At 35.0% G+C, this 19645-nt stretch overlaps 3 protein-coding genes and 2 non-coding genes across 9 annotated transcripts; 2 read left to right on the top strand and 3 right to left on the bottom strand.

Annotated features, from left to right (window-relative positions):
- Positions 1-771: 771 nt before the first annotated feature.
- On the bottom strand, positions 772-4824 carry LOC132803831 (chlorophyllide a oxygenase, chloroplastic). The gene is made up of 9 exons (XM_060817460.1): positions 4665-4824; positions 3844-4077; positions 3498-3602; positions 3059-3352; positions 2561-2708; positions 2200-2384; positions 1978-2090; positions 1415-1709; positions 772-1324 (listed from the first exon to the last, which is right to left on the bottom strand). Exons 1-9 carry the CDS (start codon positions 4746-4748, stop codon positions 1154-1156), a joined length of 1629 nt encoding a protein of 542 aa, XP_060673443.1. The 5' UTR covers positions 4749-4824; the 3' UTR covers positions 772-1153.
- Positions 4825-6031: 1207 nt separating this feature from the next.
- On the top strand, positions 6032-8953 carry LOC132803736 (uncharacterized). The gene is made up of 3 exons (XM_060817197.1): positions 6032-6650; positions 7716-7993; positions 8397-8953. The coding sequence occupies exons 1-3, from the start codon at positions 6404-6406 to the stop codon at positions 8706-8708; spliced, it is 837 nt and encodes a 278-aa protein (XP_060673180.1). The 5' UTR covers positions 6032-6403; the 3' UTR covers positions 8709-8953.
- Positions 8954-9399: 446 nt separating this feature from the next.
- TRNAQ-UUG (transfer RNA glutamine (anticodon UUG)) lies at positions 9400-9471 on the bottom strand. Its single transcript has one exon. It is a non-coding gene; the product is annotated as a tRNA-Gln (tRNA).
- A 563-nt stretch (positions 9472-10034) lies between these two features.
- Positions 10035-10120, top strand: TRNAM-CAU (transfer RNA methionine (anticodon CAU)). The gene is given in 2 exon segments: positions 10035-10072; positions 10085-10120. It is a non-coding gene; the product is annotated as a tRNA-Met (tRNA).
- A 373-nt stretch (positions 10121-10493) lies between these two features.
- LOC132803735 (filament-like plant protein 1) lies at positions 10494-18011 on the bottom strand. Of its 5 annotated transcripts, XM_060817193.1 has the most exons (7): positions 17766-18010; positions 17248-17560; positions 16788-16927; positions 15882-16038; positions 13485-13707; positions 11161-13310; positions 10494-11029 (listed from the first exon to the last, which is right to left on the bottom strand). In XM_060817193.1, the coding sequence occupies exons 4-7, from the start codon at positions 15990-15992 to the stop codon at positions 10634-10636; spliced, it is 2880 nt and encodes a 959-aa protein (XP_060673176.1). In that variant the 5' UTR covers positions 15993-16038; positions 16788-16927; positions 17248-17560; positions 17766-18010; the 3' UTR covers positions 10494-10633. The 5 variants fall into 5 exon arrangements, with proteins under 5 accessions (XP_060673176.1, XP_060673175.1, XP_060673178.1 ...); XM_060817192.1 differs by lacking the exon at positions 16788-16927; XM_060817195.1 differs by lacking the exons at positions 16788-16927; positions 17248-17560 and having other exon boundaries at positions 17766-18011.
- Positions 18012-19645: the final 1634 nt, after the last annotated feature.

The raw sequence follows: 19645 nt of genomic DNA, 5'->3' as shown, positions 1-19645 counted from the left end.
TATAAATAATTTCAATTATCTAAATTACAAGAAAATTTGAAATTAGCATAGCTTTAAATTTATAAGAAAACTCATAAACACCAAATTAAAAATAGAAAAAACCCAAGTTTTCATCCAAGGCAACCAACAAATTAGAAGAAGAGGGTTTTTTTTTTTTTTTTTTTTTTTTTTTTTTTTTTTTCTATTCTAACTAGAAAGGTTAAGGAGAGAGAAAGGTGCTTGGAATTTGGAGATTATTCTTGTAGAAGCGCTTTTTCATGCCACCAATTTGCTCGATCTTCGATCTGCAAGATAAAAGGAACGTGAAGATCCTTAAGTTGCTAATATGATACTGGCCAAAGATACTTAACACTTGAGTCTCTGAGAGTGCTTTGAATGCTAAATTGCTATTAGGGTTTCAATGTGTTGCATACCTGTAACTTGAGCATAATAGAATTTATATACAATATAGCATTAGGTTTTCATGTGTAACAATGACATTGGCTTACCAAACCTTAATGGACTGGACCACAGGCCCACTCTTTACGAAAATATGGTTCCTATGAAGAATGAATGGATGGGAACGATGTAGTATATGAACATAGTATGTCATGCATGGAAAGCTAATCAAACGGATTACCAACTGAAATTTGCATCTGAATGATCTTAATCCCCAGCTCAAAATATTGAGAAACTATACGACAGTTTGGATTAGAAAAAAGGGCAGAGTTGATAATCTATCATACATTAAATGAACATATTATGCTACAGGGCAAGAAGGATCAAAGAGAGTATTCCAACTGCAAAGCAATCTTCATTATAATTGTAAGAATGTCAAAAAAGGAGGAATGAACAAGGGGAAAAAAACAAAAAGGGGTTGAATTGGCACTGTACACGGAATCAAATAACTAGTGTACAGTTAAAACTATAATTTTACAGGGGGTTTCTAAGTAGAGACGATTTGATTCTATGCCTCAAATCAATCAACAGTTTCCGCCGAGTCACACTGGGTTCCATGTGTAAGGTGCCAAGGTATGCCAAACTGTAGGACATTGGTCAGATTTTGATTCATCATCTTTATTTGCTAGTTCCAGCAAGAGGGTTTCAGTCATTCAAGCAAGTTGTTTCGCCAGAAGCAGCGAGGTAAAAAGACAATCTATCCCTGAATCTGAATTTACATGGATTTGCTGAAAGGTAGATTCTTAGCTCCTTTTTCCACTGCATCTCTCCATAGTCTATACCTTACACCTAGCTTATCATATGATACTGGCCAATTCCAGACATTAGCTCCATTGTTCATTCGCTCTTGTTGGCCAACTACAAGCCTCAGATCCTCATTCAAAACCTTGTAATCAAACACACAATTTAGAAGAAATAAGAAAAGACCAATAGCTAAGCAGGACAAGCCTTTTACAACAGGGATGAGTTTGTTTACCTGTTCTGCAAAATGCCTCCACAGATAATGCATGAAAGGTATATGCTTCAGCACTGGAGCAAAATCCAATGACATTCTGTATAACAACCTTGTTTTCTCTCTTGATGAAGGTAAGCACACATGAAGTTGATGGAGATGTGTTGCACACTGACTTGTACTCTGACCTTCAAGTTTCCCAGGCTTTGAGATCCCAATTGTTGAAAGAACCATACAAGGAGGCCGGAACTCCATGTCTATTGGATAAGGGTCCCAATATCCTTGGAGGCCAGATGCAGGTGTCAAGAATTTCACCAAGCTGGGAATTCATAGAATATGCAACATACATGAGAGTTATTAAAAATTATGCTTATTTATTGTTGTGATACAAAATGAAGAAAGTTTTCCTAAGATTCAACCATCAATCTCTCATGCTAATTGGATATGACGGTGTTCATTTTCATCCGCATGTCCAAAATTTTCTTATTTCTCTTGTGGCTGCACAGGTAAAATAAAGAACTCCATACGATACAACGACAATACCATTTGGCATCACACATTAAATATTAGTAAGAACAGAAACAAACCTCGGAACACTCCATCCCTTAGCAAAGGTGGACGTGTGAGTGAAAGGAGCATGTGCAAGATCCAAAAGGTTGTCCAAAAGTAGCCCATGTTCTACTGGAAGTTCCATGACAATCTGTGATATGCGAAAACATCACATAAATGCAGGAGGGAACAATTATCTAAGCATAATTACTATGCTTAAAGTATGCATCAAATCTAAAAGGACGTGAAATTGGCTATACCTCAGCATGGATTTGAAATCCTTCAGGAGGTTCTAGAGAAGGAAGGGTGGCAGATGGCGGGTCATTGCCAGGCCAAACCCAAATCATCCCTTCTTTTTCAAAACATGGCAAAGACTTTATCTTCACATTAAGTAGTCGTGTTGATGGCATTTTCTCGCATTTACCATCTGTTGTGTACTCCCACCCTGATACATCACAACATGTTCAAAGGTTTTGCATATGTTAAAAATTTATGCATTGAACGGGGTTTATTCTGTTACAATAAAACTTAATAATGGATTTATGCCTTCAGTATATACATACACATATATATATATACACATATATATAAAAGAAGGAGGATAGTCCATGGTTAACTAACCATGGTATGGACATTGGATACGTCCCTCATTTACTGAACCAAGATGGAGAGGACATGCTCTATGTGCACAGGTGTTCTGAACACAACCAGGTTTCCCATCTTTTCCACGAAAGAGAACCCACGGCTCCTCAAAACAATCAATGGGAACCTGAAATAAAAGAAGTTTATCATAAGAAGGGCACGATATATAACCTATCCCGAAGGGAAAAAACACAGGGGTACTTCTTTAGAAGGGAAACGAATACAACCACCCTTCTATCTTCCAAGAATGGAGAAAACAAAACCGCTATATGTACTCACAAAAGCATGTTATATTATGGTAATGTGGTTATTAACATTGACACCAAACACGCCTATCCCATAACTTTTGACATTTTTTGTCCTCCTATTAAAGGGATGTCATGGTTCATTTTGTAACGAAAATGGGAATTCTTCCCCTCCATTTCTCATTTTCTCAGCCCAGATCCTAAAGTAATTAGTTGACAAGGACTGGCATACCATGGTATCGTCCTTCAGGTCAGCAGAAAACGCAACAGGGTACCAAAAGTTCTTCAACCGAGGATGGTATGGCTGAACAGGACCTGACACATTCAAGCTTTTCCGAGGCAACCTCCTTTTTACAGCGTCCAGAGACTGTGTAGAAGAAGTCGTTGACATGGAAGAAATGGAGGAAGATGATGCTTGCTCTGTCACCATTGTGTTTTTATCTTGTAACAGCCTATCATTCACCAATTCTTCCATGTAAGCTAGTTTGTCTAATGCAGTGGCAACCCTTGCTTCAGAAATATGAACCTGTTGTTATTTGTGGGTTGTTATGGTTAGTAATTATATTTGGAAGCTGTTCATCATGTCCATTCATGGATATTTTGAAAAAATAAAAACATTTTCAAATCGCTAAAGTTAGATATATTTATCTAATAGCATTAATATTGCAGACCTGTCTATGAGCCTGTGCTAGATCTTCTTGCAATTCTGCAAGCTCCTTCTTCATGGTGCCAATAGATTTGTAATCACGGGCCAAAGGATTCAAAACTTCCACAACCTACACCAATACCATTTAAAGTAAAAATTACAGCAATTAAGAACTTAAAAACTAAGAAAATATTGTAATTAATTTAATCATAGCCTTTTAATCAACAACCAATTTGTATTATAAAAAACTAGACAGACATAAAATTCAACTTCAAATGTTATTAAAATCAAACTCAAAAGTCATTAAAGCATCAGCCACCATTTCAAGTGAATTCATCTAGCTTGTGAACTTGTCAAAGTCAGTTGTAAACCTTTTCATGAAGAAGCATGATTGTGAGCACGTCTTGCCGAGCCCGCCAATCACAGTACTGAATGTCATATCTAGCCACTTCCAGTGCCTGATTTACATCTAAAAACTTCCCTTTGAACTGTGGGACTTTAGATCTCGGATCCTCCACATCAAAGAGAGCCCCCCAGACACTCTTCTTGTCCGCCGCAGCTTCTTCTCCAAATACAGCAAACACCCGAAATCCTCCCCTTACATCCTGAAATATAACTAACGCCCATTTATAATCTCAACTACAATATACTATTTAAACTGTTTGCTTTACAGAGACATTGAGTAATCCAGATTACTTATATTGCAGACAATTAAAAAGACTTCAAACCCTCAAGGAGATTGTATATAATTATCCAACGCAACTACTGTAAACAAAAAAATTAAAAATTAAAAATTAAAATTTTTTATCTTTCTGCTAGAATTAGCAGAATCCCAGATAAATTTTGACTTTAATTAAATAAAAAATTACAATATATTTGGGAGCACTAGAATAAAAGCCTGCTGATATCTAAACTAACAGACTAACCAATAAACCAACCTAAACAAGATTTTTTCTTCCTATTTTTAGCATGCAAAATTCTATGCAAAACAACATATTGAATGATCAAGAACTTTCCCACTAGAGTATTCACATACCCAGTTAACTTTATCAGGAAAAATATAAACAAAAACATGGTCTGCGCTACATTTCAAAACCAGCCATCATTTACGCTGCTAATCCTTTCAAATTTATGCAAAAACCCATGTAAAATTTTCAGTACCCAAGTATGAAAATGATATTAATTTTCATACCTTTCTGGTGTTTAGCTTAGACGATTTACAGAAAGAGAGAGGGAGAGGGAGAGAGAGAGCTGCTGCTGTGGCTATGGCGTTCATGGCGTTTAAAGCTGTCAAAGCAGACAGACAAGCAGTGGGGAGAGAAGGAAACGTAAGCAATATTAGAGAGGGAGATTTATTTTGAGGATTTTGTTGATAAGAGGTTGGTGTTGAGCGCGATCTGGGCTTGCCTCCCATGGAAAGCCACGTGGACATGCGTGGACTCCTCTGATTCACACGTGGAGTGCTGTGCTTCCACATGCTTGCCTTTTGGTTTGAAGAGTCTATCTAGCATGGGTGGGAACCTTTATATCCTGCCAGCTCGGATTGTCAAGATATCTTTCTCTATCCCCTGTTTTATGTTTCTTGTCTTTGTTTTTGGATTTTTGAGAAAAATTAGAGTTTGGGGTTTTTGTCATCTAAAGCCTCTAAAGGTGGATTGCTAGGTTTTAAATGGTTTTATTTTTATATGGGCCAACGTCAAATGATATCCATCAACTTTCATTTTGTCAAGGTTTTGACTTTTCTGTAATTATGGTAGTTATCTTTGAAATATTCTTGTTTTCCTTTTTAGAAAAATGAAAAAGAATAAATAAAAGATCATTGTTTTTTTGCTTTTGTTTCCAAAAAGTGATGCATAGTAAAAATGGAATATGCTTTATTATTCTTTCCTTCTTTCCTTTTCTTTTTTTTTTTTTTCTTTTGCTGAAATTTTATCATATTCCATTTATTTTCTTTTTTTTTTAATAACCAATTTGTTTAGTAAATTATGCGGCAGTATAAGGCGTTATTTATTTTATTGATTTAAACAGATTAATATTAAGTTTAATATGGATAAGCAAACAATGAAATTCAACTTAAACTAATAAAATAATTACTTTATGTTTTTCTATCTCATTTGGCAAACAACTTATGGACTTAAATTTTTGTAAACATAACCATTCAAGCTATGTAAAATATATATATATATATATATATATATATAATTTTATAGTCCAAACTGGTCCACATACAGACTACATACTTTTTGAAATAAAAATATTAATTTTTACTCTCTCTCTCTCTATATATATATATACATACAGCATACACACTTTTGAAAAAAAAATCGATTTGAGTTGCACCGTAAGTATGTGTGTGTGTGTGTGTAAAATAAAACATAAAAGCTAAATTGAAAAAAAAGAAAAGAAGAAAACTAGTAATTAATTTTTTTTTTTTTCCCTTATTGCCCAAACACATTATCACGGGTGCCGAAAGAAAAAAAAATAAAAAAAGAATTGACAAATGTAGTTATACCTTCAATGGGGACAATGTAGTTATACTGGCAGCGGGAAACCAACCCTTCACAAAAACCGCAAGTGGGTGGATTAAATTGGTCCTAAATATCTGTATTTATTTATTTATTTATTTTTTTTGTTTTGTTAAAAGAAGAAGCTAGATGGGCCTGAGCGTGAACCACAAGGAGGAGGACAAGCAAGAAGAAGGGGAAAAAAAAAAAAAAAAAAAAATGCCATAAAAGATTTGCGGGTAAACCAAGCAAGCCAATCTCCATTGTTCATATTATCTAAATTCCTGCACAGAAAATATGACAATCCACACAGACTCCACAGTGAAACAATTCCAATCCCAATGACATTTGCGATAAATGAGTATGAGCCATCTCTAATCTTCTGCACAGCTTCAGAGAGAGAGAGCGACAGAAGGGGTCAGACCTAATGGTTCGAACAGCAGCCCGAAATCAGGACAGAGCTGGGACCTTCTTCTTGGCTACACTGGTGCTGTGGTTTGTCTCCGTTTGGTTCGAAATACTCTTCAATAGGCGCTACCAGCTGCTTTCCATCGTCGCCGGTTGTTGCTTTTTCCAGTCGGCCAACTGGGTCATCCGCCGTTTCGCTTCTCGTGACCCTCTCTTTGTCAACACCTCCGTTTCCCTCCTCCACTCCACCATAACATCCGCTTCAGGTTCTATTAACTTTGCTTCTCTTTCTATTTGTGAAATTGGGTTTTCTTCCTTGCAGTGTATTTGCCTGAATTTTCATTTTGTTTTCGCCTTTGTTTCTTTATTTGAATTTGGGTATATGGTTTGTATAACTTTCTGTGTTTGGCGCACCCTTACGTGTTTTTTTTTTTTTTTTTTTTTTTTTTTTCCTCTTTTGGGTATTATTTCCATTTACTTCTCATTTATATGTTTCTAAGAATTGTTTAGTTGTTTCTGATGTTATGTTCGCTTTGGTTCTCCGTTTTTCTTCCCCTTATATCTATTCTGTTCTTTGATTGAAACAAAATCAACGGTGCTTGACTTATTGAAAATCAGATGTGAAGCAATAGTTGTAGTATTTTTGACATGGAAACTTTGTTGGAAGAACTTATATGTAATTCAAGTTATACCGTCCCATCATGCATGCGAAATAACCTTTAAGCAACATAGGATGTCTGTTTGGAACATGGAATTGTCTAATTTTTGTGTGCAAGTTGAGAAATGATAACCAAAAGCTGGGTTTTGTAAAACCCTCCATGAGCATACACCTTGTTCTAGTTTCCTAAGCTAGGGATTGGTAAGTTTACTAAAGTGGGATTTTGAGCTAAGTACAAGGGATTAAGGATGTTGATTTGCAATAACTTTACCTTAATTTCTTTGGTTAGATTGACTTGTTAACATCATCTTTGGAAATGCCTATTTTTTGTCAATGAGTTTATGCCTTGCATTTTTGTTACAATTTGTGCTTTAGTCAGGCTATGGTAAATGCAGTATCATTTCCTTAAGTATCATGTTAGAAGTTGCTGAGCTTTAGCATTTTTTTGGTCTTATTTAATGGAGGCAGTTAAGAATGCCATCTTAGAGTCTCTTTTTTCTCCTCTATTGGTATAATTTGGTTAGGCACTTTGATATCAGTGGCTTCAATGTATATGTTAATCTGGAGCACTTTAAGAGTCAGATGCTCAAAGTACGTGGCTGCATTCCCCCCTCCCCCTTCTCCTAATCTTGCATTAGCTAAAGCAATTACAAACTTTGTGTTCTCTTTGCAGTGGTTCTTATTTTGGTTAACCAGTGGTTAAGAAATGGTTCAACTAGGATGTTTGAACACTCGGAGTTGTTTGGTGGTACTTGGCCCTGGGCGTACCCAGCTCTGTGCTTCTCATGTGGTTACTTTGCATATGACCAATGGGATATGTTGCAGTATCGATTATACAATGGTTGGATTCCATCCATTCTGTTACACCATCTGATACTCCTCATCTGCTTTACCCTTGCATTGTATAGAAATGTCACCATCAACTATCTTATTCTCACTCTCATTTGTGAGGTATGCAGCCTTTAACTTTTGTAAATTCATTTTCATCCCCTCAATTTTGTGTCTTTTTATTCGCCTGATGAAGGTTTTAATTCATTTTTAGTGCCTTCTGTTTCTTTACTATTTGGGGAAAATTCATTTTACTATTCATAGAAGTATGAGCTTTTGGAAACCCAGGCAGCACCATATGGATTACCTTTAGATGTGAGAACTAGAGAGCTTTAAAGTTAAAGTTGAAGACGAAAACTCCGCTGATTAGTGAATTGTTTCCTTAAGCAAAACAAAAAAGAACTGTTAATCCATTTGTTAGAAATTCAAATTAAAAATGAATATCAAACTTATAACAAAATTTCTAGAGTTTTAAATATTCAAGCATTCATAAAACTAATGTGAATATTTTACTTTGATGACTCAGCTGCATTCTATCTTTCTTCACATGAGGAAAGTGCGAAGGATGACTGGTGTTCGTGACGCAAAGAGCATAATTGTCAAGGTGGAATGGATTCTTAACTGGTTAACCTTCATTTTAGCAAGGTTTACATCTCATGTTCTCATCACTGCCAAACTCATTCTCGATGCTCCAAATTTCGGAAAGGGTGTGGAGCTGCCGCTGGCGCTGTTAGGAATGGCTGGGATGAACTTACTTAATGTTTTTCTCGGTATCGATCTCTTCCATGCTTTCAGGAGAGAAAAAAACCCTCAGCAACATGGTCTTCACCGTGAATGACATACCTGAGTTCCTGAAGTTAAACAATTTATTTAAATTTTATCATTTGTTTCATTGATAGGTTCAAAAGTTGTTAGAATGAAAATCATTCAAGATAGAAATTTAACCTTGTGAAAAGAAATGTAATAGTGAATGAAAACATGGCTTGTTGCCATTAGTTGGAACTTGGAAGTTACTGATTAGTTGACAACCTATAAAATTTACATATTGCCCCGAAAATGTAAATCATGTTACTTTGTTTCTGCTGTGAAGGTGCCATTTATTTTTATATTTTGTGAGAGGAAAGTTATAAGTTTAGCCTTGCTGCTACGTGTGCAGAGATGGACAATCAGTACTGGTTCCTGACTGCTTCAGAGTTTCTCAGTTCCTGTCAAGAAATCTTCACAAATTTTATATGATACTTTGATCCAATTTGTGATTCTGTTTTTTAGCTGAAAAGCCAATTTGTTATTCTGTGAGGGGGTTTCTATTTGTCTTTGTCAATTTAGTAAAACTGAGGAGTGAGAAAGCAGTTTCTTTTAGGATCTATTACAAAAGGTGTGGCAATTTAAATTGTTGCCATCCCTACTTACAAGGTATTAAGTTATTTGACATTATGGAAGTTTGTAATCCAAGACAAAAAAATTCTAACCTTATTATTTTAGATTTTGATTTAACCAAAAGTTGAGGTTGTTACGTGGCAAATCAAAAAAGGTCCCACCGGGAGTCGAACCCAGGTCGCTGGATTCAAAGTCCAGAGTGCTAACCACTACACCATGGAACCTCGTTGGTCGGTGAATTTTGACTAAAATTTCAAATACTAATAATTCAATACCAACCAAGCCATGAGCAAATTGTAAAGCATGATAGCATGCGCATTGATGGTTTTCACGAGTCCATACAGCGTCGTCTGGCAAAGTTTTTTTTTTTTTTTTGGGGAATTCAAAAGTTTTATTTGATGGTTAAATTTTTTTTTTAAAAAGTAAAAATATTTAGTAAGAATTAACAAGCAATTGTTAATTAAAATTTTTTTTTAAACTGTTTTAGAAAAATTTAAATTTTAAATTTTTTAAAAAATTGTTTTTTTTCTTTATTTGCGTATGTGGAAATCTTAATGTATATTTAATATAGTTTTATATTTATAATCAAAAATAAATTTTTTTAATAAAAATCTTTTTTCCAAAAAATTTTATTATATAAAACTTCAAACTTTATTTTCATCGCTCACACCGAATGGATATAGAGAGTTTCAGTGAAACGTTAATATGCGGTGTAGCTGCTGTAGACTGAGTAAAAATTGCTCAAAATTATAATTTATATTAAATTGTTTCAACGATTGAAGCATCTGGGGTGGTGGCGCAGTTGGCTAGCGCGTAGGTCTCATAGCTACATGTGAAATCCTGAGGTCGAGAGTTCGAGCCTCTCTCACCCCAAAAGTTTTTTTTTTTTTAATTTATTCTTTTATTATTATTATTCTTTTTGGTTCCATTATATGGCATTGTGTTTCTGAAAGATGACATATTGTCCAGCAAAGGACTAATCCACAGAAAAAAGCACATGAAGTTGATGAACCACAAACAAAAAACTGTTAACTTTGTACTGTGAAAACAACAAAACCAAAAGAAAAAAAATTGATGCCTCCATTGTCTCAAAGATGGCGTTTTGTTCAGGGGGTTGATCCACAAACAAAGCACATGAAGTTAATGTACCAGCATCTGAACGTTGAGCAACATTTATGAGCACCTCAAAGAAACCCAGACAAATTTTTTGGCCAAAAAAAAAAAAAGGTGAAATAGATAAAAGAAATCTTAAAATTTAAGAATTTCATTGATCACTATTCGTTTAAACACAAAAAAAAATGTGCCAATTAAACAGCATTAATCAGCAAAATCTACTAAAATCAAACTATCTCTGTTTCATAATCTAATATTTAAACCTAACCCTGATTAAATTTCTAGCCTTATCCCACTTTTAGTTCGGGAAAAGAATTTTGCAAAACCATTCCGGTTCTTTTCGGTGAAGACATGAGTTGAAATCACTGCAGATGAAGTTGATGAAGATGTTGTTGAGTTCCCATCATTTTTATTTAGTGTTGGAATAGAACTCCCCTCAGGTGGTTTTGATGAATTAGAATCTCTTTTTGGTGAAAATGTCCCATTAGAATGAAACTTCCACTCTTCTCCACTACTAGTGAGCAATGGTGTACCAGCAGGGAACTCTGGCAGGCTTGCAGTGTCGATCAGGAAATCTTCTAGTGTTGCTAAAGACTTGAGCTGATTACCAAGAGATGCTATTGTTTTTTGGCACTCTGCAAGTTTTCCAGCAGCTACATCCAAGTCTTCCTGCGATGTAAAAATCCAAGAACCATAAAGAATATGATATCTGTTTACATCATTTTAGAAATTGGATGAATAATTAAGACCGCGAAATATTACTCATATTTGGAAATGGTACAACTCAATAAGTGACCAACCTGCTTTATCTTCATTTCACCATTTGAGTTTGCAGCCCGCCGGAGTTTGACCTCCTCTTTTTCTCTTGATAGCTCATCCTCTAAATGTCGACACTTGACAGCCATTTCTGCTGACAAAGCCTTCTCCCTTTGAATCTCTTCTTCTAAGAGAGCCATCTTTGCAGAAGTGATCCGAGCTTCCGCTTCCATGCTGACGAGCTGAGACTCCAAAATCTGCTTCGATTCTTTTGCGAGATTTAGCTTACTTTGCAACTCTTCCAGCTTCTTCTCTGCTCCTGTAAGTTGAACTTGTGATGCCTCAATACTTTCCTGACTCTTGGTTAAAGCAGTCTCTAGTTCAGCTTTCTCTGTTTCCAACTTTCCTAATTTCTCATCCAATTCAGCTGTCTGATAAATCATAGCTGTGAGTTCAGCTTTCTCTGTTTCCAACATTACTAATTTCTCTTTCAATTCAGCTGTCTGATGAATAATAGCTGCAAGTTCAGCTTTCTCTCTTTCCGACTTTTCCAATTTCTCTTCCAGTTCAGCTGTCCGATGGATCATAGCTGCTACATCAGCTTTCTCTGATTCCAACTTTTCTAATTTCTCTTCCAATTCAGCTGTCTTATGAACCATAGCTACGAGTTCAGTTTTCTCTGTTTCCAACTTTTCTAATTTCTCTTCCAATTCGGCTTTCCGATGAACCATAGCTGCAAGCCTAGCTTTTTCTGTCTCTGACTTTTCTAATTTCTCTTCCAATTCAGCTGTCCGATTAACCATAGCTGCAAGATCAGCTTTTTCTGTTTCTGACTTTTCTAATTTCTCTTCCAATTCAGCTGTCCGATTAACCATAGCTGCAAGATCAGCTTTCTCCATTTCCAACTTTTCCAATTTCTCATCCAATTCAGCTTTCCGATTAACCATAGCTGCGAGCTCAGCTTTCTCTGTTTCCAACGTTTCTAATTTCTCTTCCAACTCAGCTGTCCGATTAACCATAGCTGCAAACTCAGCTTTCTCTGTTTTCAACTTTTCTAATTTCTCTTCCAATTCTGTTGTCCGATGAATCACAGCTACAAGTTCATCTTTTTCTCTTTCTGACTTTTCCAATTTCTCTTCCACTTCAGCTGTCCATTGAATCACAGTTGCAAGCTCAGCTTTCGACTTTTCTAATTTCTCTTCCAATTCAGTTGTCCGATGAACCATAGCTGCAAGTTCAGCCTTTTCTGTTTCCAACTTTGCTAATTTCTCTTCCAATTCAGCTGTCCTATGAAACATAGCTGCAAGTTCCTTTCTCATGGAACTTTCATCATTGTTGCGTTGATTAGCAACAACTTTAGATTCCAGGCAACTGCTTCCACTCTCAATTTGTTGTGATGCAGCAAGTCGCTCCATCTCAAGAAAATCATCCATCAGATTAATGTCGAAAGAAGGGGATGAATGATTTCTATTAACAGCCCTTTCATTCTTAAATTGATCAAGCTCAGCTATCAGAGCTGATGCCCACGAATCTGAAAAACTCTTTTCACATTTGTTTGATTCAGAGCTTGAAATCCTATGGGAATTAATATCGGCATTTGGCCGATCCCCACTGTCCGAATAACTATCCAAGTAAGACTCTGCATAAGTTGAGGAAGCAGCAGTTGATTTATGGTCATTACCCAAGGATGGTTTACAAGTAATTGCTTTTAGCCTTCGACACTCAGCCTCAAGCTTAGCAACCTTCTTGATACTCTCTAAATGTTGTTTGCTGGCTGTTTCAGCTGCTTGAGTACTCAAGTCCCTCTCAATTGTCCTTACTTCTAACTCCTCTGCTTGATATTGAATCTCAAGTTTAAGAGCTGAGTTTTCTTTTTCCAAATATTCAAGCTTCAGTAAAAGATCTGGATCAACACGAGGTGAAAACTCAGTTTTATTTACTTCTACTTGGTTCTGGAGTTGAAGTAGCTGACTCTCTAGTTTGGATTTGGTAGATTCTAAGTCACTGGTTTTCTTTAGGACAGCTTCATGGACTTTCTGCTCTTGCTCCTCTCTTGCTTGTCTCAGCTGCCTAACGCATTCCTTTAAGGCTCCATCAAGATGCATCACACGATCTTCCAGTGCTGATTTTTGCTGAACTGAAGCCTCTAGTTGTTGCTTCAAAATGCCCACTTCATTTTCAGCTTTTTCCCAGCCTAAAATGATTAGCAAAATTAGATATAATATAAATAAGTACATATATAAATTATATATATGTGTGTGTATATGCATAATTTGGTTGGGCCTAACGAGCTGCAGGTCATTGTATGATAATAAAATGAAACTATGGAAATAGCAAGCAAGATCAAATATTGCTATTGGACCATTACCTGCAACAGCTTCTTCAGCAACTTTTGCATGCTGCTTCACCAAGTCTTCCTTCGCACTAACATTTACAAGAGCTGCTGACAATCTTTCTGTCAGACTCTTCATGCTATCATTAATGGTTTCCTTTCTTAATGAACTCTCGTCATGTTCAGTACCAGCTTCAGCTTTTGATGAAACTTCAGGTGATTGAGAATTATGATCAGGAGATCCCTTAAGTGCCTCCTGCTTCGATGATGTGACGATGAATAACAACAATGTTAAATTTGCACAAGGAAAACTACTATTAATAATAATTTTGATTTCACTGAATAAGTGATGGAGTTGGATAACTCAAATGCTTGCCAATTCAAATTTTAGTAAACATGGAAGAAAATTCTATTCCTTTTGAATGCTCAGAATAAAAAGAAAACATCATAAAAATATTTTATACTAGGTCAATCATAATGATTTCTGTTAGCACATAAGCATGAGGATAATTGTAGTCTGCAGGGTCTGTCTTTAATCCAGTACTCATGATTCATGCTGCATTTATGAGATGGATTTGGTTCATTGATAAAAGGTTGATAATAAATCATAAAAAAGTCAATTACATTACACAGACTTTTTTGACATCCAATATCTTGCCACTGGTGTCGAGAAAGAGGACTCACTTACAACACAGTTTTTTGAATTCTTTCAGAGGACTAGCACTGCCATGGTGTATTTATGCATTTAAGACAAATATATAGCATCCTTTTTCCTACCAGCTACTATCTATGTCAAAAGAACTTTGCTAGACGAAAAACCCCAGTAAAGATGAGCTCAATTCCTCTATTTCTTTAATTACAATATCTGACAGATGAATAAAACGAGCTCGGTTGGCTGCATTTGAAGGTCATCTGGTCATTCTGACTACCGGATATCTGCAAACATCACCATGATATTGCTACTTTCTTTTTCTACTAAGATTCCTGTAAGTAACTCTTATCCGAATTCTAAACCAACTTCACAACAGTTTAGTGACACTTATCTGGTAGGAGGCTCACTTGTTATCCTAACAATCATCGAACACAAACATGTAACAATATAGCAGGTCCTGTCCCATGTGCCATTATAAACTACCCTGACAGTTATAATGCCTCAGATATTGACAATTAAAGCTCAGTTTTATGAATCCTCTGCCTAATGTGATGATCATTTCTAGCAACTCCCTTGAACAACTAGCACAAGGATGTACAAAGATCCTCCCATTAGCAGTAGAACTTTGTTCATCGATCAAATCATAGATACTAGCCATTCTTGTGGCTTTTTCTAGGCCTTGAATAACTGCACTTCACTATATTACCTCTGCGCCTCTCACATCATTTTGTATTACTAGAAGAATTAAACTTAAAATGGCTACATAATGTTTTCATAGAAACAATAATGAAAGATTTGACATCATTCCTCTAGATGCTATTGAGAAGGAACATTGGCTAAAGCCTGCCAACGGAACCCATCTAAAAAAATTGTGTAGAGCCATTAAGCAAGATTTCCTCTTATTTAGCTTGTCCATCCACCAACCAAGCAATCCGTGGTGGAATTAAATTGAATACTGCCATAATCGATGCTATTAACAAAATTGTTACATATGTGGAAGTTCAACTAGAACTAGAATTTCATACTAACCACATTCAACAACTTAGGCAAGAAAGACATAAACAAGAAGCTTAAGGGTAAGAAATTATTATGAACTACAATCCATTCTAAAAGTCCAACAAGATAAAAGAACCACAGAAAAAGTTGTTCCATAAAAAGAAAACACAACTTCAATTGTTCATATTCCTAAACACACATTTTTTGTTGGAGAATTACTGTGTCAAACAAAAGTCTTAGATCTAATCTGATTTAATTTGATATGTTCCTCAGGACAATGTTACCATATGCTTCACTCATACATGTTTTAGGAAATTATTACAAAAAAATAACATCGAAAGAAAGTAGACAAGCAATTGACATATTTGTATGTCCAGGTTACTCCCCATCTATTCTAACATTAGAAGTTTAGAACACACTACGCCCAAGAAAACCAAAGAAACAGAGAAACAAATTTCAAATAAGACGCTGTAGCCACTTTTCAAAAATCAGCTCAGCCAAAGTTGGATATTGGTGAGCTAAGCCCTTTCCATCAGCGAGGCTAAATCACAAAATTTCAATGGAAATTGCAACCATCCAGAAGAGGTCAATTTACCGAGCAGCAACCAACCAAAGAAAAAGAGAGAAAGAAATCAAATAGGAGGAACAGAGTTTAGAGTGCTTTTTAATCCATTCTTTTGTTAATTAGTTAACTACTTTTAATCCATTCTTTTGTTAATTAGTTAACTACTAATTAAACAAAACATCCAACCTTGCAAAAGCATAAATTAACTCAAGCAGCATACCTGATCATCAGAGTACCTCTCAGAATGCGAAGATATTGAACCTGAACTTTCAGTTTCACCGGGGCTCTTCTCAGAAGACTTCCGCTTCCACAACCACTTCCGCTTTTCCATCTTAAGGTCCAAGGTTTCACCAACTAGAACATCACTAAGCGTTTATCTGCAAAGACGTTTTAAACCATCGCTCAACTGGTCCCCAAGAACCCACTACAGAATTTTTCAAAAAATGAAGGGAAACAAAGAAGAAAGCGTAAAAAGAATATCCAACCGCAAAGTGTCTACTTCTTTTTGTTGGATAAGGGACACAACAACCAATATAGCCAAGCCTTTCAAAAAGCAGAAAGACATTCCAGCAATATCAAAACATTCGTACAATTCGATAACTTGGCTTATCATTCTCCTTTTCCCAGCTTTGCTTCAAATTTAAGCCTAAACCTTCCTACCCCTATTACAAATATACGACACTACATGACTAAAACATATTTTTGCTTTAGCTCAAGAGCACAAAAAAGAAATCCCGGCATTACATTCTCAAAACAATGACTGGTATCTGAAGCACCTGAAGCCGTGAAATCCCACTTACTGAATCACAAAAAGAAAGCTTCCCATCTGATAGACTAATTAAGTTTTGCTAAATACTCACTTTCAGATGAACGGCTCACAGTGAATGAAACAGTGGCTGCTAGTATACACAGCCTAAGCAGAGGATTGAAAAATCTGGAAAACCCAATCCATAAAATCCCAAATGGGAATAACCCATCAACTCAAAACGCACAGAAACACCCTCGTCGAAACTATTCCAAAATCCAAAATGACAAACGAAAGGGAAACAAGCATACGAAAATAATGAAAGCTGAATATAATTGGAGTAAAAGAGTATTTTTTTAGGAAGAAGACCAGATCAAATACCTTTGACTGGAGACCAGAACAACCAAGGTTCGGATGGGGGTTTCTCTTGGAAGCATTAATAAATGAAAGGGAAGTTGGGTTTTCAGACTTGATATTTAATATATCAGGACATAATAATGAGAAAGAACAATATAATAACTCTGCACAAATCTGTAGAATGTCAGGTGGTACACAGATAACTACTAACAAAGAAGCAGATAATGTGGGTTTCTATTTCTTGTTTTTCACTTTAACTTTACAAACTGTTTTATATTTTTTCATATATAAAAGAAAGAGGTGGAGCATGTGCTTGTGGTGGATTTGAAGTTGTGAAGTTCAAGATTGAGACCTCAAAAATCGCCTTTTTCAGCTTTTTTTTTTTTTTTTTTTTTATTCACAAAAACAAAAACTTTATAGTTCACTCAATTTTCTCTGCCTTTTTATTTATTTAATGTTTAGATTTTGAAAATTTTCAGCTTACCCTTATTCCCGCCCATGGATAGTGATTTTGCAGCATCGGTAATCACTATTCAATGAATATTTAAACACCAATCACTAGCTTCAAAAATTTTCTTGCTTTGTTTCACAGAAAGCCAATATTTTTTCAATTTCCCACAATAACAGAGAGAGCGAGACTCTGGGTGGGTCCTCTTCGGCTCAGCTTTTCGATGCTATTGCTCATGCCTTAGCATAGTGATGGAATCTTACAAGACGCGCACTTACAGTATACTTTTCTCTTCGATGGGGGTCTCATCCTTCAGGCCTTTTATCAAACATCTTACGGTCTACACAATCTGTAAATATTTATTAACAATTTGCAAATCCTATGTTTGTAATTTGAAAAGACTTATTAACAAAATAGAATAAACTCATGAAAAGAAATATATACGTATATACAATCATTAGCAAAGAGAGAGTTTTATTATGAAAACCTTTTTGCATGTGCAATTAAATTCTTTTCTCTATAAGAATTGAATGAATAAATGTATATAAGAATACCTGAAATTCCAACATCTTTTTTCTGTCACGAGCAGGACAGAGTCCATGGCTGGGAAGTTTTTGTGGAAGAAAAATAATAATGATTGCATTTATTGAGTGGGTCAACAATTAAATACACAAATTTTTTTGTTCATGATTTTTTTATTTATTTAGATAATTTTATTTGTTTGAATTTATAACGTACTTATAAAATTAATGGGTTGTTATGTTTTCTTTTTTTAAAAAAACAGAAAAAAGAAAAAATGATGGATTTTTTATGTGAATTTCCTTTTATCTCATGTATGGTATTACTCAGTTCCAATCTCATTGTTTTTAACCACAAAAAAAAAAAAGGGGTGTCTCAATGGATTTTTCTTTTTTGTTCATTGCTCATGATTTTAATTCCTTTTCAATATAATGATGATGCCCCTTACTGTAACTTATATATATGAATCTGAGTTGCTGTAAAGACAGAAGAGGATGTTGAAATTGAAATCACAAATACACAAAAAAGAAAAAAAGTACCCTTATAGAAAGATTCTATTATTTTGTAATAATATATATATATATATATATACGTATATAAATGTTGAAATTGAAATCACAAATACACCAAAAAAGAAAAAAGTACCCTTATAGAGAGATTCTATTATTCTGTTATTATATATATATAGATATATATATATATATTTTTTTTTTTGTGATTTGTTATTTTTGTAAAGGATATTACAAAGAAAGAGAATATACACTTTGTTTTTTTCATGCTGCAAATACAATGACTAGAAGAGACATAGAGAAAAAAAACAAATTACCAAAGGATTTTTCCCTCCTAATAAGTTCAAAATATGATGGAGCTTAATGGATTTTTATTTCCTGGGTTTTGAAGCAAAGGGTAATAATTAAGCAAGAGATAGAGATAAATTGGAGGCTGGGAGATTAATTACACTGGTAAATTGGAATAGAAAATTCATATTTTTATTACCCTAATAAAAACATAAATCTCTCTAAATTAGGTGAACTTCCACTTAGAGAAAATACATAAATAGGGTTAGAAAAATGGAACTAGAATTAGCAGTTGGCATTGGTCTTAGTTGTAAGCTCTTTTCTCACGTGTATATGCCAGACTGACACTATGGACCCTCAGCCCTGTGGGGCTACCTTTTTATTTATTTATTTATTTATTTTTATCTTGTTCAACTTTGCTGTAAGTTCAAAAATCACATCATTCTTCAATGGTGGTCCATGTTACCCCTGTGACCTATACCATGTTTTGAAAGATGTTGATAGCTAGATGCAACATTCAAAGTGTACCTGATTTTGAGAATTTACATATCATAGTGGTAATACAAATATTCTCACTTAGGCATTATTATGATAGACATCAATTTTTTTCAGTCATACTCCATCATTATTTATCTTATACATTTTTATAGCTTTATTTCCGATTTTAATTCTGCTATCGTTAGTTGAGATATAAAGTTTCATCCTCAAATATTAATCCATTAAAAAAGTAGTTCAAACCATTTCCACAATTAACTATCAAAATTCAAAAGGCAAATATCAAGGGAAAATATAACAAGCAAAAAGATGTTGCTTTTATGAAATGTTGAATTTATGAGAATTTGTTATCCAGGGAAAACCAATAATTGAATGTAGGCTTTGGTATGTTTGACAATGATGAATATAGGCTGCTAATGGAGGCCTTGAGGATGACCATACTTCTGAAAGTTACACTCTCTTTTAACTAATATCTTTTAGCCTACAATTATTCAATTGCGGTTGTTATGACTTATATACACATGAGAAGCTTGGAGTTCTAAGGTTGTGTGTGAAAACGAGGGCACTTTGAATGGTGTTTTTAGACACTGCCTTTAAACATAGGCCTTGTAAAGAAAAAGGCT

The sequence above is a fragment of the Ziziphus jujuba genome, chromosome 5 (assembly GCF_031755915.1).
Source record: "Ziziphus jujuba cultivar Dongzao chromosome 5, ASM3175591v1".
Classification (NCBI taxonomy): Eukaryota; Viridiplantae; Streptophyta; class Magnoliopsida; order Rosales; family Rhamnaceae; genus Ziziphus; species Ziziphus jujuba.
The sequence above is the reverse complement of the archived record's forward strand: the minus strand, read 5'-3'. Positions and strand labels throughout refer to the sequence as shown.

What these genes read in the sequence shown, in the direction of transcription:
- LOC132803735 (XM_060817195.1), bottom strand. Translation starts at nt 15,992, where the DNA reads ATGGAAAAGCGGAAGTGGTTGTGGAAGCGGAAGTCTTCTGAGAAGAGC. An exon ending in AGAGGTACTCTGATGATCAG is followed by an intron (nt 13,708 to 15,881) that starts GTATGCTGCTTG and finishes ACATCATCGAAG; the next exon opens with CAGGAGGCACTTAAGGGATC. An exon ending in TGCTGAAGAAGCTGTTGCAG is followed by an intron (nt 13,311 to 13,484) that starts GTAATGGTCCAA and finishes TAATCATTTTAG; the next exon opens with GCTGGGAAAAAGCTGAAAAT.
- LOC132803736 (XM_060817197.1), top strand. Translation starts at nt 6,404, where the DNA reads ATGGTTCGAACAGCAGCCCGAAATCAGGACAGAGCTGGGACCTTCTTC. An exon ending in CACCATAACATCCGCTTCAG is followed by an intron (nt 6,651 to 7,715) that starts GTTCTATTAACT and finishes TTCTCTTTGCAG; the next exon opens with TGGTTCTTATTTTGGTTAAC. An exon ending in TTCTCACTCTCATTTGTGAG is followed by an intron (nt 7,994 to 8,396) that starts GTATGCAGCCTT and finishes TTGATGACTCAG; the next exon opens with CTGCATTCTATCTTTCTTCA.
- LOC132803831 (XM_060817460.1), bottom strand. Translation starts at nt 4,748, where the DNA reads ATGAACGCCATAGCCACAGCAGCAGCTCTCTCTCTCCCTCTCCCTCTC. An exon ending in ACCTGAAGGACGATACCATG is followed by an intron (nt 2,709 to 3,058) that starts GTATGCCAGTCC and finishes CTTTTATTTCAG; the next exon opens with GTTCCCATTGATTGTTTTGA. An exon ending in TATCCAATGTCCATACCATG is followed by an intron (nt 2,385 to 2,560) that starts GTTAGTTAACCA and finishes GTGATGTATCAG; the next exon opens with GGTGGGAGTACACAACAGAT.